Source organism: Peromyscus leucopus, chromosome 1, assembly GCF_004664715.2.
Source record: "Peromyscus leucopus breed LL Stock chromosome 1, UCI_PerLeu_2.1, whole genome shotgun sequence".
NCBI lineage: Eukaryota > Metazoa > Chordata > Mammalia > Rodentia > Cricetidae > Peromyscus > Peromyscus leucopus.
The window spans coordinates 84,350,695-84,366,292 of record NC_051063.1 but is presented as its reverse complement, the minus strand read 5'-3'; the positions used below and the strand labels follow the sequence as shown (position 1 = coordinate 84,366,292).

Here is a 15,598-nt window from a genome sequence, read left to right as displayed (position 1 = left end):
GTTGTCTTAGAACTGGGGAGATGCAACTATTTTCTTTTTCTTTTTCTTTTTTTTTAAGGGGGGAGGGGGGAGAGGGGAGGTTCTGCAACTATTTTCTTATGTCAACCTAAGCTGTGATATTAAACAGTTCTCAGGAATATATAATTCCTGACTTGTGTAGTAATTCTTTGTATTCCTATTTGTTCATCAAACTCTGTGTAAGCTAACATTATAGGTACCAAATGGACAATACAGCTTAATGAGGAGTCAGTCATCTTCTAGACAGTTCACAGATATAAATGCCCATAAGGTTGGGATATAGTCATGAGATAGACTCATTACAATATAAGTAGTGGGGAGATTCCCATAGCTGTTTTGCACAAGTGAAATTACAGACAGAAGCAAATGGTATTCGAGAGTCTGTGGCCTCATAAGCCTTGCTTGAATGAGGTTCCCCCACCAGAGAACCTAGTCTGTTGATACCTTTGAATATTAATTGCCATCTGCTGCATGTATATCATGGTCCACGGCATTCCTTAGTTTTGGTTTGTTGGATATAGAATTTTTTCAGGTTCCTTATGTTGTAGAAAGTTTTTCTTTCTCCTTCAAACATGGCAGAGAGCTTTGCAGCATATATTATTTTATGTTGGCTGTCATAGTCTTTTAGGACTTGGAATGAATTGCTCTGAGCTCTTCCAGCTTTCAAAGTTTCCATTGAGAAATCAACTATTATTCTTATTGATATTTCTTTATATGTGACTGGAATATTTTTCTCTTGCAACTTCCAATATGTTTTCTTTATAATATATACTTAGTGTTTTAACTATGATATGCCATGGGGATTTTCTATTTTATTATCTATTTTATTTCTATTTTATTGTCTATTTGGTGTCCTGTGTGCTTCTTGTATCCATATGGGTGTGACTTTCCTTGGTTTGGGAAAGTCTTCTTCTGTGATCTTTTTAAGGTTCTGGTCTATGCCATTGACTTGAAATGCTTCTCCTTCATCTATTCCTATGATTTGAAGGTTTGGCCTTGCCATGGTGTCCCACATTTCCCATGTGTTTCTTTTCATACTTTGGGGGGCAGTTAAATTTTCTTGTTCCTTGCTTATTTGGTCTTGATCCTCTGTTTTATCTTTGAGACCTGATGTTCTGTCTTCTGCTTGCCTCATTCTACTCGCAAGGCTTTCCTTTTAGTTCTAAATTTGTTATGGACACAACAGGCTAGGGAAGACAAAAAGATGTGGGAGTGGGTTGGGACTAGAGGTTGGGAATGTCTTGGGTGGAATAAAGTCAGGTGGACAGAGGGGACTGTCCTGGTATTCATGTGTTTCCTGCTTGAAGCCAGACTGTGAGGATAGATAGGTCTGAGTGGAAAGGTCAGATATTATGTGAGAGAGTCCTGTGGTTTGCAGCTGGGTGGGGAAGATTCAAGCCTAAGCTCCTTCAAAGTGAGGAAATGGAAGGCCAGACTAAGCTGATACACAGGTTGTGAGAACCAGGCTAAATCTGGTGGGATTAAGGGAAAGGTGTAGATGATGGGGTCAGGGATACTTTTCAAGCTAGGTCCTGGCAGAAGCCTAGGAAGTTGGCTACAGCCCAGGCAGAGTTGACTAGGCAGTGGTATGGGATGTGGGACCCTGTGGGGGGTCTTGAGGTCCCATGCTGCACAGGTGTGAGAGGCCAGACTAGGACTGGGCACTTGCTGTAGGACCTGGGATAAGTCTGGTGGGTTAAGAAAAAAATGAGAATCTGCTTGTAGAGAGTACTTACCAGGCTAGACCCTGGAGGGGGACATGGGAGTCTATAGCTAGCTTGCTCTAAAATCTGATATCAAGAACTGTATGCAGCCTAGCTCAGTGCAAACGCTGTTGGGTCAATGTATTTTCTAGTGTTTTCTTTTCCATGCCACCAGTTACATCAGTTCTATTCCTTCTCAGCACTCCTACTGGTTTGGAGACACACCTCAAACAAACCCTGAAATCACCCAATTTCATGAGACAATTCAAAGCAAGTATTTTGAAGCTGAACCAGCTGATTTGATGCCAGGCATCCAGATCAAACACCTGCACAAGGTATTCTTTCATGCCCTCCCTTCCTAATGAAGCTGGAATTTACTTTATATTCACTGTAAACCTTCAATATGAGAAATGCACAAATATTCACCAATTTTTATTTATTTATGCTAATAAGAGTTCATAGCCATTGCATTTACTTCTCCAGAGAAAGATAAAAATGGTATCTGTACAGTACTTAGTAAATAGTGGATCTTTCTACTAGAAGGTAATCAGATTCCCTTTGACCTGTGCCATGTTGTCTATATGTGCTGCCATTTTAAAGTGTATCTAATGGAGCTTTGTGGCTTGAGTGGGTAAACATTAATTTCTGTTCACTGATGCTTTCCATTCGTCTACGTGTGATCTCTTTGGCCTGGGTGGTTGTTGGGGGAGGGTGGAGGCGACACTTGATCTGTCAGTTTTGCTGGATTTTCTGCAGGCGTGCAGTTCAGGTGGTTCATGTTCTCTGATATTTCCTTCCTTCTCAAGGGTCTGCATAAACTTGAGATCTGAGCTCCTAACTCTACAGCTGCAAAAGACTCTGGAGGGTAGAGAGTGTTTATTCTCTTATAGACTTTCCCCAGCTTCCTTATATTACAAGACGTCTCTATTTTGCTTTTTTCCACCTAAGTGCAAAATTCAGCCTTTTCCCTAGACTTCTCCAGAATTCCAAACATTTTGATAAGCTTTTTTTAGGGATGTTAGTAAACTGTAATATAGTCTCTGGTGTTTTTTGACTGTACATGCCAGATAAGGCGGCCCACTAGCTTCCAAGAATTCTCCTGTTTCTGCTTCCCATGTCCCTGGTGGGATCAAGGATGTGTCTGGCTTTTATGTGGGTTCTGGGGATTTGAACTCAGATCCTTATTCTTGTATGGCAAGTGCTTTTGCCCACTGAGCCATTTCCTCTCTTCCCAAAATAAAGACTGACTGAAGAAGACTGTGGCATTGCCAGCTTCAAGATGGTAACTGAAACAACAAAGGGAGGGATGGGATTGACCATGGAAAGATTGCACCCCTACTGTGAAATTCTAAAACTCACCTTGTTTCTTCAAATAGATCTTCCCTCTTTGCTGTTCCTCCTCACTACACTCTGTTTCCCGTTCTATTAATGTGTAGCCCTTTTCTTCTATGTAAAGAGTTGCTGTGTGTACTTGTTCTTCCCAACTGCTACGAAGGCTACATACCTAACATTTACAGGCTTCCACCAACAGGTATTCCAAGAGAATAACACCACCAAGATAGCCATTGAGGACTTGTCTTTGAACATATATGAGGGACAGATCACTGTTCTTCTAGGTCACAATGGGGCAGGAAAGTCTACAACTCTGTCCATCCTCTCAGGTAGGTGTTCAGCTCTATCAAGAAGGCATTCCTTACCCAGACACTGGGGTTAATGCAACAAAACTGTCATGATATAGTGTAATAGTCCACTTTGTAAATGATATAAAAATATAAAAGTTAGTGTTTGTAAATAATATAAAAATGTAAAAGTTAACATTCTGGGAGGATTACATAATGACTAAAAGATCATGAAGAAGACAGGTATGTTTCTTAGTGCGTATGTGACTAAGAACAGAGCACCCAAATTCTCAAAGCCCAACCTGAAAGATTTGAAAAGGCAGGAGACACATGTGCATTTAGAGCTTCCACACCACTCCTGCAGCCATTGATGGAGCCAGTAGACAGGACAATGGGAAGAATGCTGAGGACTTAGTCACCAGGCTCCAGTTCCTGTTTTTGCAAAGCGCCAGCCCAACAACAGCCAAGCACACATTGTTTATAGCCCACTCTGAGCTGGTACATCAGATCCTAGGCTGCCCAGGGAAGGGGTAGAGAGAACCAAGAAGTGTGAAATGTTCAGGCAGGAAGAAAATGATTCTAGACTGAAACTTGGATTTTTAAGAAGAATTCAAGAGTACCAAATATGGTGAAACCATCGATACATGTAAGAAACAATCCCAACATTTTTATATATACATTTCCTTTTGAATCTATCAAATACTTAGATAAAAACAATATTCAACTTTTGGCCCACGCGGCCAACCACATCAAGTGCTCCAGGGAAGCTGACAAAGCTAGAAAACAACAAAAGACCAAACCATTTGCAGTGTCTGAAAACTGAGAGAAACAAGGTAGACAAACAACAGAGTCGATGGATGGTCCTTAGGGAGCTAAGAATCAAGATCGCTGGCAGGAGTCCTGCTAGGGTCAGAACAACCTCGAAGACTTGTTTTAAAAACGTGCCCCCATCCAACTGCAAAGCAGAATGGGCCCCAGTGTATTATGGCAAAGGACAGAAGATCAATCCATAACTGAGTCTAACTGCCAGGCATAATCCCCAATGGGTCAGGGAAGCTTAATTGAGAAAAGAAAGAGACAACTCAAGAAAGCCATCTAAATAAAGACCACAAATAGCTACTACACAGAGTAACACCCAACACTCCACATTGCAGGAGAAAGGGAATTTACTGAAACCCTCCAGCTAAGTCCGAAATTAAATACACAGACAACAGCCTGCTGAGGATTAAGGGTGATCAGTATGTAAAGTTACTACAGTTGTGTGTGCTTGTGTGAGGCGGCTAGAAGTCACTTCTCCACCTTATTTATTTATATATTTTGAGACAGTTTCTCACTGAAACAAGAGCTCACCCTTTCAGCTATTATGCCTAGTCTGGGAGCCCCAGGAATGACTTTGTCCCTGCCTAAGCCCCTACTCCTATTCTACCCTTCACCACCTTTCAGTGCTGGGGTTATAGGTCATACCACTGTACTTGGGTTTTCTGTGAGTACTGGGAATCCAAACTCAGGGCTTCATGCTTGTACAACAAGCATGCAAACACCTTACCAACTAATCCATCTCCTCAGACCTAGATAGCTTAAAAAAGGAAAAAGGAGGAGGAGGAGCAGGAGGAGGGAGAGGAGGAGCAGAGGGAGGAGGAAGAGCAGGGGAAGGAGGAAGAGAGACGAAGTTGAGGAGGAGGGACCAAGTGTGACTTACAGAAGAAGTACAGGAACCAAAGTAAAAGGTTCATTATTAGAAATTAACAGTTGGTATGAAATGACAGAAGAATCAGTGAATTTGAAGAAAAATTGATAGACACTATGAGTAACAGAAAAAGAAAAATTAACAGCATCAGAGAAATACAGGCACCTTTACCTGCACTGAATGTATGTGTATTATCAGTCAGATGGGGAAGAAAAGGAGAAAGCAGGAGAAAAGTATTCTAGAAAATAAAAGTTAAAAAAGTGCCAAATTTGTTGAAAACATCAAATGGCTTATGCAAGAAATCAACAAATCTTCAATAAGATAAATTGAAGTCCATACCTAACACATTATAGTAAATTCTAAAAAACAGAGACAGAGAAGATGTTGAACGCACCAAGAGTATCATTTATCACCTGCAACAGAGTTCCTGTGAAACTTAAGAGGTGACTTCTTAGCAGAACAACACAAGCCAGATGTGAGTGAGGCAACACATTAAAACTGCTGAAAGAAACAGAAGTGAACATGAAAGAATCACATTCTCAGATGAACAAAGCATTGAATACATTCCCAGATGAACAAAACATTGAATGATATTCCCAGATAAACAAAGCATTGAATAGATTCCCAGGTGAACTAAACTGTAGAGACCCACAGAGGTTTCCTAGTGAGAACTTACTCAAGGTTTGAGAATCTGAGCTTGCTTTACCCAGCAGGGCTGCATAAGGAGATGATTTAACCACGGGCGTGGTTACCAGGTGTTTGGAAGGGTCTGCATTTGGCTGTGTGGTGTGCTTTGATCTAGCAAGGGGAAGGTCTTTTGCCCTTTCCGTTGGCATTGTTTTAAAAAGCTCTTTTGAAGAGGATGAAGAGACCGTTGGATTTTGATCCAGGTTCCCCAGAAGCTACCCTGTGTTTCTGTCTTTCTCCTCTTCTCTATCTTCCTATCTAAACGTTTCTTATCCTTCTCTCCTCCTCATAGAAACCCTTTTAAAAGGTGGGAGCTGGCCTCCCACACAAAACATTGAATGCCATTCCCAGATGAACAAAACATGAATGACATTCCCAGATGAACAAAACATGAATGACATTCCCAGATGAATAAAACATTGAATGTCATTCCCAGATGAATTCATTTCAAGAAGACCGCATTCCCAGAAAAACTAAAAGGCTCTCAGGCTGAATCTAAGTAAACCCAGGTAGAAATGTAAATGCACACACTCCATCATCACTGTTACCACCAAATAAGTACAACTGTCAAAAAGATGCTATCATTGTGTATTACCAAGATAGTAATGAATGGTAAGAAAGGGAGAAATGAAAGGGGCAGTGTTGTCTTAGTTAGGGTTTCTATTGCTGTGGAGAGGTACCATGACCCCAGCAACTCTCATAAAGGAAAACATTTCATCGGGGCTGCCTTACAGGTTCAGAGGTTTAGTCCATTATTGTCATACCAGAAAGCATGATAGCATACAGGCAGACATGGTACTGCAGAAGGAACCAACAGTTCTACATCTGGGTCAGCAGGTAGCAGGAAGAGAGAGAGAGATACTGGGCCTGGCTTGAATATTTAAAACCTCAAAGCCCACCCCCAGGGATACACTTCCTTTAACAAAGCCACACATACTCCAACAAGGCCACACCTCCAAATAATGCTGCTCCCTGGTTACCAAGCATTCAAATCTTTGAGAACATGAAAGTCATTCCTATCCAAACCACCACTTTTCACTCCCGGGCCACCATAGGCTTGTAGCCATACCATAATGCAAAAATGTATTCAGTCCCACTTCAAAAGTCCTAATAGCCTATTACAGTTTCAATACTGTTTAAAAGTCCAAAATTCAAAGTCTCTTCTGAGATTCATGCAATCTCTTAACTGTAACCCCTTGTAAAATCAAAATTAAGTTTTATATATATATATATATATATATATATATATATATATATATATATATAGAGAGAGAGAGAGAGAGAGAGAGAGAGAGAGAGAGAGGAAATACTGCACCAAAGCAAGACTGAAAAACAGCTGAGCAAACTCCAAACTCTGCATCCAGGTCTGATGTCAAGCACTCTTCATTCAGATCTCCCAACTCCTCCAGCTTTGTTGACTGCAACACATTTCTTTCCCTTTGGCTGATTCCACTCCTTGTTAGCAGCTTTTCTCAATAAGTATCCCATGGCTCTGGCATCTCCAACATCTTAGGACCTCCAAGGCAATCCAGGCTTCGCCTTCACAGCTGTACACAATGGCCTCTCTAGACCTCCATGCAGGGACACCCCTAACATATGCCCAACCTCAGTGGCTTTCCTTAGTTATTGAGGGCAATTCCATAACCCCTTTCTTCTATCCTTGACTCTAAAACCAGAAACACATGGGCAAAGCTGCTAAGTTCTGCTGTTTGCTGGGGCTGGAACATGGTCCTCTCATCCAATTACATCTTCACCATCTTTCTGGTTTTTATGGTTTCCTTCACTACCTAAGTTTGGCTGTCCTGGATTTAGACCTGGCTGGCCTCAAACTTAGAGATCTGCTTGCCTCTGCCTCTGCCTCTGCCTCTGCCTCTGCCCCCTGCCCCTTGCCCCCTGCCTCTGCCTCTGCCATGCTGGGATTAAAGGTGTGAACTACTATACCAGCCTACATTTTTTTTTTCATTCCTTTTCACAAGTTGGAAACTTAGCTGGGTGGGGTCTTGCCCTAAGGTCATCGCTCCCTTTATTCCATCTCACAACAGGCTTCTCTTTAATCTGCTTATCTCCATGAACAAAGGATTTAGCTCCATCCCACTTCCTGGAGTCCCTTTGCTCCTTAAACTGTACACTTCGTATTTTTCCTTGCTCAACTTGCTCCTTTTCATTATAGATCTTCATAAGAGGAACACTAATAACCACATGACAAAGTCAATACTAAGCTTTTTTGAGATTTTCCTCTGCCAACGGAATTAATCAAAAACTCTTCAATTCAGTCTCAGGCAGCTTTTTTTGGACAAGGGCAGAAAGAAGCCACATTCTTCACCAAAATATCACAAGACTAGTCTCTAGGCCCCATATTAATATTCCTCTATTCTGAAATCTCTCGAGCCAGGCCCCCACAGTTCAAGTCACCCTCAGCACCACTCTCTCCCATGTTCCTACTAGTATGGCCTGTTAAGCTCCACTTACAGCATTCCACGGCTTTCCTAACCCAAAGTCCCAAAGTCCACATTCCTCCAAACAAAAGCATGGCCAGGCCTATCACAACAATACTCCAGTCCCTGGTACCAACTTCTGTCTTAGTTAAGGTTTCTGTTGAGATGAAGACATACCATGACCATGGCAACTCTCATAAAGGAAAAAATTTCATTGGGGCTGCCTTACAGGTTCAGAGGTTTAATCCATTATTATCATAGCAGAAAGCATGATGGCACACAGGCAGATATGATGCTGCAGAAGCAGCCAAGAGTTCCACATCTGGATCAGCAGGTAGCAGGAAGAGAGAGACACTGGGCCTGGCTTGAACATTTAAAACTTTAAAGCCCACCCTCAGTGACATCCTTCCTCCAACAAGGCCACATCTACTTCAATAAGGCCACACCTCCTAATAGAGCCACTTTCTGGTGACCAAGCATTCAAATCTATGAGTCTACTGGAGCCATTCCTATTCAAACGACCACAAGTGTTAAAGAAGAAGGGACATGTAACAGTCTCTACTAATATATTTTTACTGTTCCCTTAATAAACAAAATATACTACTACATTATAGTGGTAACACATACAGATGCCATGTATAATCAATAGTATCAGAAAGAAGGGCAGGGGAGCTATGCAGAGGTCACAATCATTCACTTCTCTGGAATTAAATTGCTATGAATTTGAAATAGCTCCAAAACAACTATAAAGATAAACAAAACACATTGGCAGTCAAGAATGAGGGTGTGTGCCTGTGACCCAGTGCTTAAGAGGTAGATGCAGGCAGATAGGCAGTTCAAGGTCATCCTCACTACATACCAAGTTCAAGGCATCTAGGGTTACATGAGACCTTATCTCAAGCAAACAAGCAATAGTGAGTAAAGAATGAAAGGAATAAAAATATTATGGTAGAAATGTTTACTCAATGCAAAAGAAAGCACCAATGGACATAGAGGACTAAAAAACACGGGCACAAAAGTCAAAAGAAGGAAACCCAGCTGCATCAATAACTGTGTTAAATATAGATTATTTGCTTCAAAATCTAGGAGGCATGCAGGAACAATAGCAATGGCCTGTGTTGTTTCAGGTGTCTCTTAGATGCCCCAGACAATGCTGGATAGGGTTTCTCAGACCTGATCCTGGAAGAGCATTATTATTCCAAATGGTATAACTTCATTTAAAATAAAATGATACATATACACATATATCATATCATATATATAATTTTAGGTAAATACAAAATAATATGATTCCCTATGTATTTTTGAAATATCCTTAGTGTTTATTTTTTCCACCTGCCTCTCTCTCCCCCTATAGTTAAATCCCTTCCCCACCTTTTCCCATTCTCCCATTCATAGCACCTGTGTTCTTTTTCCCCCCTTCTGGCACTCCTTCCTGACCCTGGGTCCCTTTTTACTGTCCTGGTTTCTAGGGTTACTATAGGTTATACATACACATTTGTCTTTCTGAATTTGGATTACCTCACTCAGTATAATTTTTTTTTGAAGATACCACACAGGATTTGAAGGCAATGAGCTGGGAGTGACCTATCAGCCTCCTCCTTAGGACTAGCTCTCATAGTATCAGAAGGGGATATGCAAGCTGTCAAGGGAGAAAAGCCCTACCCAAATGTAAAGCACATGAGCCATAACAATGGCCCTCATGACAGGAGGTCCCGAGGGTACAATAGTGGTACTTTATCTGGGGGGTAACCAACTGCTGTCTGGTTGAATGTATGGCCTGCACAACAGGATTCTTGCCTGGTACTGTACACCTAGCCAACTACCCATGGCTGGAGAGGCTATGGATCCTATAGGAGAACCTACTACCACCATTTTACTAAGCAAACAAAATTTCTAACTGTATTCTAAATACTCACCCTTATACCCACAGATAAGTGTAGTTTTTGCCACTCACCCAAGAAGATTCTTTCTGCAACAGGTGGATACTATTACAGAAGTCCACAACTGCACAAAATGCTAACCCCGACTGATATACCTGCAACACAACTCGTACATCTAAGGCTCAGGGAAATTTGAGGAAAAGAGAGCAGAAAGATTGTTTAGAGCCAGAGGCCCAGGAAATATGCTATTTATGCCCCCTGGACATGACACCCATGACCCTCAACAACATGGTTACCTGAGCAAGACTAGCACAATGAGTTGACATGCTAAATGAAAACAGGGGAAATTCCATATGGTCCCATCCCTATACAAAAAGCTATAGGTGGTCAATAACTCCTGAGAGATGGAGAGAAGAGCTCATACATCAGTTATTCAATCCCAAGTGGTCAGCACTGGACACTTACATATGGGCAAAGCAAAGTGGTCTTGGTAGCTTATATATATACATATACACATATACATACATTTATACATATGTGTATATGTGCATGTGCAAGTAACAATAACAAAACACCATGAATTTGGGAGTGGGATACTGAAAGAGCTAAATGGGGGTGGAAGTGATCTACAGAGGTAATGTTCATATATGAAGTTCTCAAAAATAAAATTACTTAAAAATTCAGATCATTGGTCTATGCAAAAAAGGATTGTCAGATGGGATAAACTATTAAGCTTCATCACTATAATACCTTTCTTTAGGAGACACAGGTTAAATTCTAAAGTGGAAATACATTGACAGTAAAAAGAAACTGTATTATGCAAATAGCAATGGTAAGAAAGTTGGAGTGGAAATCCAAATGTCAGACAAAACAAACTTTTAAACAGAATCTGACTAGAAGCATAGAGGCCTCCGTTATAATTACTAAACCCAGGGGTGGAAGGGCCATGATAAAAACTAGATGTCAGAAAATAACAGTTTCATTTTAGAACAACTAAAATTAGGATAATTTGTTTATTATGAAAACTTTGTAACAATCATGAAAAGGAATCAGATTCCAGGACACACGGGTACTTTATGATCATGGTCACTCTGGCTGTTTTCAAACAGAATTTATTGATAGGGAATCCAGCAAGCCTGCAGTCTCAGCTACTTGGGAGACTGGGGTAGGAGGATCTCTTGAGCCCAAGAGTTCGACAGACCACTCTGAGCAACATAAGATCCTTTCTCGAGCCGGGCGGTGGTGGCACACGCCTTTAATCCCAGCACTCAGGAGGCAGAGCCAGGCGGATCTCTGTGAGTTCAAGGCCAGCCTGATCTCTGTGAGTTCAAGGCCAGCCTGGGCTACCAAGTGAGTTCCAGGAAAGGCGCAAAGCTACACAGAGAAACCCTGTCTCGAAAAACCAAAAAAAAAAAAAAAAAGATCCTTTCTCGAAAAAGATTTGAGTTATCACATTTAACATAATATTTCTCCTTATTAAAATTAACCACTCATTACAGTTGCCTAAGACTGTATTACCATCTGAACCATTTTGAAATTATTTTATGTGACTGTGTACTTTTTTGTTTTGTTTTGTTTTTTTGTTTTTCGAGACAGGGTTTCTCTGCGTAGCTTTGTGCCTTTCCTGGAGCTCACTTGGTAGCTCAGGCTGGCCTCGAACTCACAGAGATCCACCTGGCTCTGCCTCCCGAGTGCTGGGATTAAAGGCGTGTGCCACCACCGCCCGGCAACTGTGTACTTTTTTATTCCAAGAAAAATTTAAGTTCTTCAAGGATAACAGTTTTATGGTGTGGGTTTTCCAGTTTAAAAGGTGTGTGCCCGAATCTATTGCTGTGAACAGGCTGTACTATAAATAGTAACTGTTGACAAGTGGCTGGTGGTGGTACTAGACTGTCCCTATGTTACACTTTCATGCTTTTATCACTCCAGGTGATTATCCCTTCTCTACTAAATAATAAAAAAAAAAACACAATATTCAGATAAACAGGAAAAATGCTGTAAACTATTTCTAATATGATCCTGAAAGTGGCCAACGAATATTTTTTTGTAATCTACATTAGTGAACAAACCATGTATAGATTTTGGCCAAGTTGCTAATGAGCATGTTTTCTCACAAAAGCTGTTCTGTTTGATAATCTGCCTGATTCTAGGTCTCTATCCCCCAACCAGAGGAGAGGCCTATGTTTACGGATATGACATCTCACAGAATATGGCACAAATCAGGAAATCCTTGGGCTTGTGTCCTCAGCAGAACCTGTTGTTTGATCACTTGACAGTATCAGAACACCTTTATTTCTACTGTAGGGTGAGCCAAGGATGTCTTTTCCTCCTCATTCATTCAGATCACCAACTACCAATATTCTTACTCTTATAAAGTTCAAGAAATGATTTTAGATGAATTTTCCTCTAAACTTGAGGAATGGAAAGGGGGATAAACGACTCTGGAGTTGATGTAAGGAAGGGGCTACTGTGAGATATTTGTAAGATCCAGAGGTCAGGAGGACTGGAGTGAAACTTTACTTTCAAGACAGCTATGTTCGGGAACCCAGAGCAGCTGGGCTTGCCTGCACAAGACAGAGCCAGTCAAGACTCCAGCATAGACTGTAGAGGGACTCATAAAGCCCTGCCTCTGGATGAGGAGCTTTGGCAGTTGATTGCTGCTGAATAGGGAAGGTGGCTGCTGGTAGGTGACTCATGCTCCAGTGGACAGCCCCACATGCATCTACAGACTGACTTCACTCAGTGGGTTAGGAAAGTCAATGTGCAGCTGGGAGGGAAATATGGTAGGGAGTGCTGAGAGGGGTCAGAAGAGGAGGGGAGAGATTGATATGATCAAAATACATTATATACACATATAAAATTCTCAAAAACAGAAAATGATTTTTTTAAAGAGACTTCTAAGACTGAAGTTGAAAGTGCTATACAAGCTCTACCTCCTTCTTTTAGGTAAAAGGGGTGCCTCAAAAGTTGTATCTTGAGGAAACTAACAACATGCTGTCAGCTTTTAACCTGCTGGAAAAACATGACGCATTTTCGAAGTCACTGAGTGGAGGAATGAAGCGCAAACTCGCCATCATTATAGCACTGATAGGGGGCTCCAAGGTAAAGGGGACAAACTAATTCTGTACTGTGGCTGATTTAAATATCCAGCGACACAAATCTGAAAGCTGACATAGATTTTAACACTGAAAGCAGCTCAGATGGAATTCACATTGTCAACCTCATTGGTATAAAATGACCATGGGTTTGGTTTTAGTACAGAAGTCCTAGTTTTATGTAAACTTAACTATCTTTGCTCAGTTGAACATTTGGCTTAAAAATCAAAATAAGAACAAGTCCAGCAGTGGTAGGACACCCGTGGGACCAGTGCATTTTTACATAGTCATAGAATTGTTCTGTCTCTAGGTGGTGATACTTGATGAGCCAACATCCGGCATGGACCCAGCCTCAAGGAGGGCCACCTGGGATCTCCTTCAAGCCTATAAACAGGACCGTATCATCCTGCTGACCACGCACTACATGGACGAAGCTGATGTGCTGGGCGATCGCATTGCTATCATGGTCCAGGGAACCTTGCGGTGCTGCGGCTCTTCCGTCTTCCTGAAAAGACAATATGGTCCGTTTCCTTTGATTATTCTTAGGGTGTTGTTGCCTTAATAATATTCTTTTAACCTAATTCCCATTGGTTTTGTATATATAGTCAAAACCTGAGTGTTCCCTAGGCTGTATTCAACTAACATTCAGCTGTAAGTCCTTTGAATGGTGGTTCTATTTTCTTCACAATTATCTCCCATCTGTGTTTTTTTGTATTGTCTGGTGCTGACACTCATTTCTCTCACATGATTTCTAGATAAATATGATCTAATGCAACTGTCCATCAGTGAGATTGTGAGTAGATACAGAACTATAGAAATAGAAATCAGAGGGGGTGGGTAGATAACTTTCTAATTTCCCTGGTGATTTTCATTTTTCTTTTTCTTTTTCTTTCTTTTTTTTTTTTTTTTTTTTTTTTTTGGCTCTCTGGTGTATGCTGTTTAATTCCCTCACAATTCTGAAGTCCCCAGCCTTTTTCTGTTACTGATTTATAACATCACCCTGTTTTTGTCTAAAAAGATACTTTGCCTATCTTTTGAAATCTATACTTGATTTGTAGTTCTGTGTTCTATTCTGGAGATGGTCCCATGGTCACAGGAGAATGGGCATTTCTGCTGTGTTAGAGCACTCCCTACTTCTGTCTTTTGTGAAGCTTCTCTTATTTCACTATGAAGACCTGTGAGATTTCTCTCTAGACATGCCTAACGCTGGTGAGCTCTCAGGTTTTGCTTGCCTGCTATGCCTTAGTTTCTGGGTCCACCTCTATTTGTTTGTTTCCCTGGCTAAGCATCATTTCATGCTACTTAGATACCCAGAACCTTTTGACTGGTTGCTAAAGCTTATATGCTGTGTTGTTGAATATGTAGACTATTGTTGAGGATATGCCTTTCAAGAATTTTGTGCTCTCTTCCAACATCCAGTTGGAGCATTTTGTTCATTGAGACCCACTTTTTACTTTTTCTAATATGTGTCTAGGGTACCATACACTAAGTATATTTCAGTTCTACTGCCAAAGCATGAACCCCATGGAGTCTTCATTAAGTATCTGGATGATCATCACTGGTTCTTCACTTTGGTTTAGCTATGTGAGCTCTAGTCTTTTGTGAGGTGATAAAGGAATTCACATAGAATTCCTCTTGGTGTTTATATACCCTGTCACTCAGCAAAGACTAATGGAGACACCCTTATAAGGTTTCTGTGATTACTTCTTTTAATGTTTATTTGTGTGTGTACGTGTTGTGTGTGTGCTGGTGTGCATGCTCATGTGCTCACACATAGAGACCATAGGAAGACATTGGGCATCTTCCTCTATTGTTCTCTGCCTTATTCCCGAGACAGAGTCTTTCATTGAACCATAATCACATAATGATCTCCCAGGATCTGGCTGTCTTCACCCTCCAACTCTGGGGTTATAGGCACCAGGATCTACCTGTCTTCACTCCCACTCTGGAGTTATAGGCATGCATGACATGCTGGATGTTTATGTTGGTGCCAGGGATTCAAACTCAGGTTCCCACACATGCAGTCTCTCTAGTTCTGGCTTCAGTGCTATTTCGCTGCAGAGCTCTGCACTCAAATAATCTTCACAACTTGTAGCTGTAGTCTGAGTCTTCCCTCACTCTGATTTCCAACTTCTCGGTTCAGATGTGGCACTGGAAGCTGTTGGTATTCCCCTTTGCTGCACGCACCTCAAAGCAAAAGTGGTATGATTGCACATCTCATCTCGTCTTCATCTCACAGGCGTGGACACCCTCAGCCACCTCTTGTCTGCCGACTGAAGCTGTGCGTTCACATTTGCCCATTTCTTTCCGATGGTCACAGTAGAAGTTCTGTTAGGACACACCAACATCATCAGGGCCATGAACTAAACTCATCCTCATTTCTTATGTTTTCAATGGATATACAATTTTTGTTTGACAGCATTTTGATTGATTTTTCAGGATGGAATTTTACAAGGACATGTTGAATTCTT

At 41.2% G+C, this 15,598-nt stretch overlaps 1 protein-coding gene across 1 annotated transcript in view; it reads left to right on the top strand.

The window, feature by feature from the left end:
- LOC114692174 (ATP-binding cassette sub-family A member 3-like) overlaps positions 1 to 15,598 on the top strand; it is an 87,464-nt gene that overhangs the window by 32,599 nt on the left and 39,267 nt on the right. The window contains exons 11-15 of the mRNA XM_028867832.2: positions 1,922 to 2,056; positions 3,253 to 3,382; positions 12,183 to 12,337; positions 12,979 to 13,134; positions 13,438 to 13,648. Of these exons, the coding sequence (XP_028723665.1) occupies positions 1,922 to 2,056; positions 3,253 to 3,382; positions 12,183 to 12,337; positions 12,979 to 13,134; positions 13,438 to 13,648 (787 nt within the window). The remainder of the gene's footprint in view (positions 1 to 1,921; positions 2,057 to 3,252; positions 3,383 to 12,182; positions 12,338 to 12,978; positions 13,135 to 13,437; positions 13,649 to 15,598) is intronic.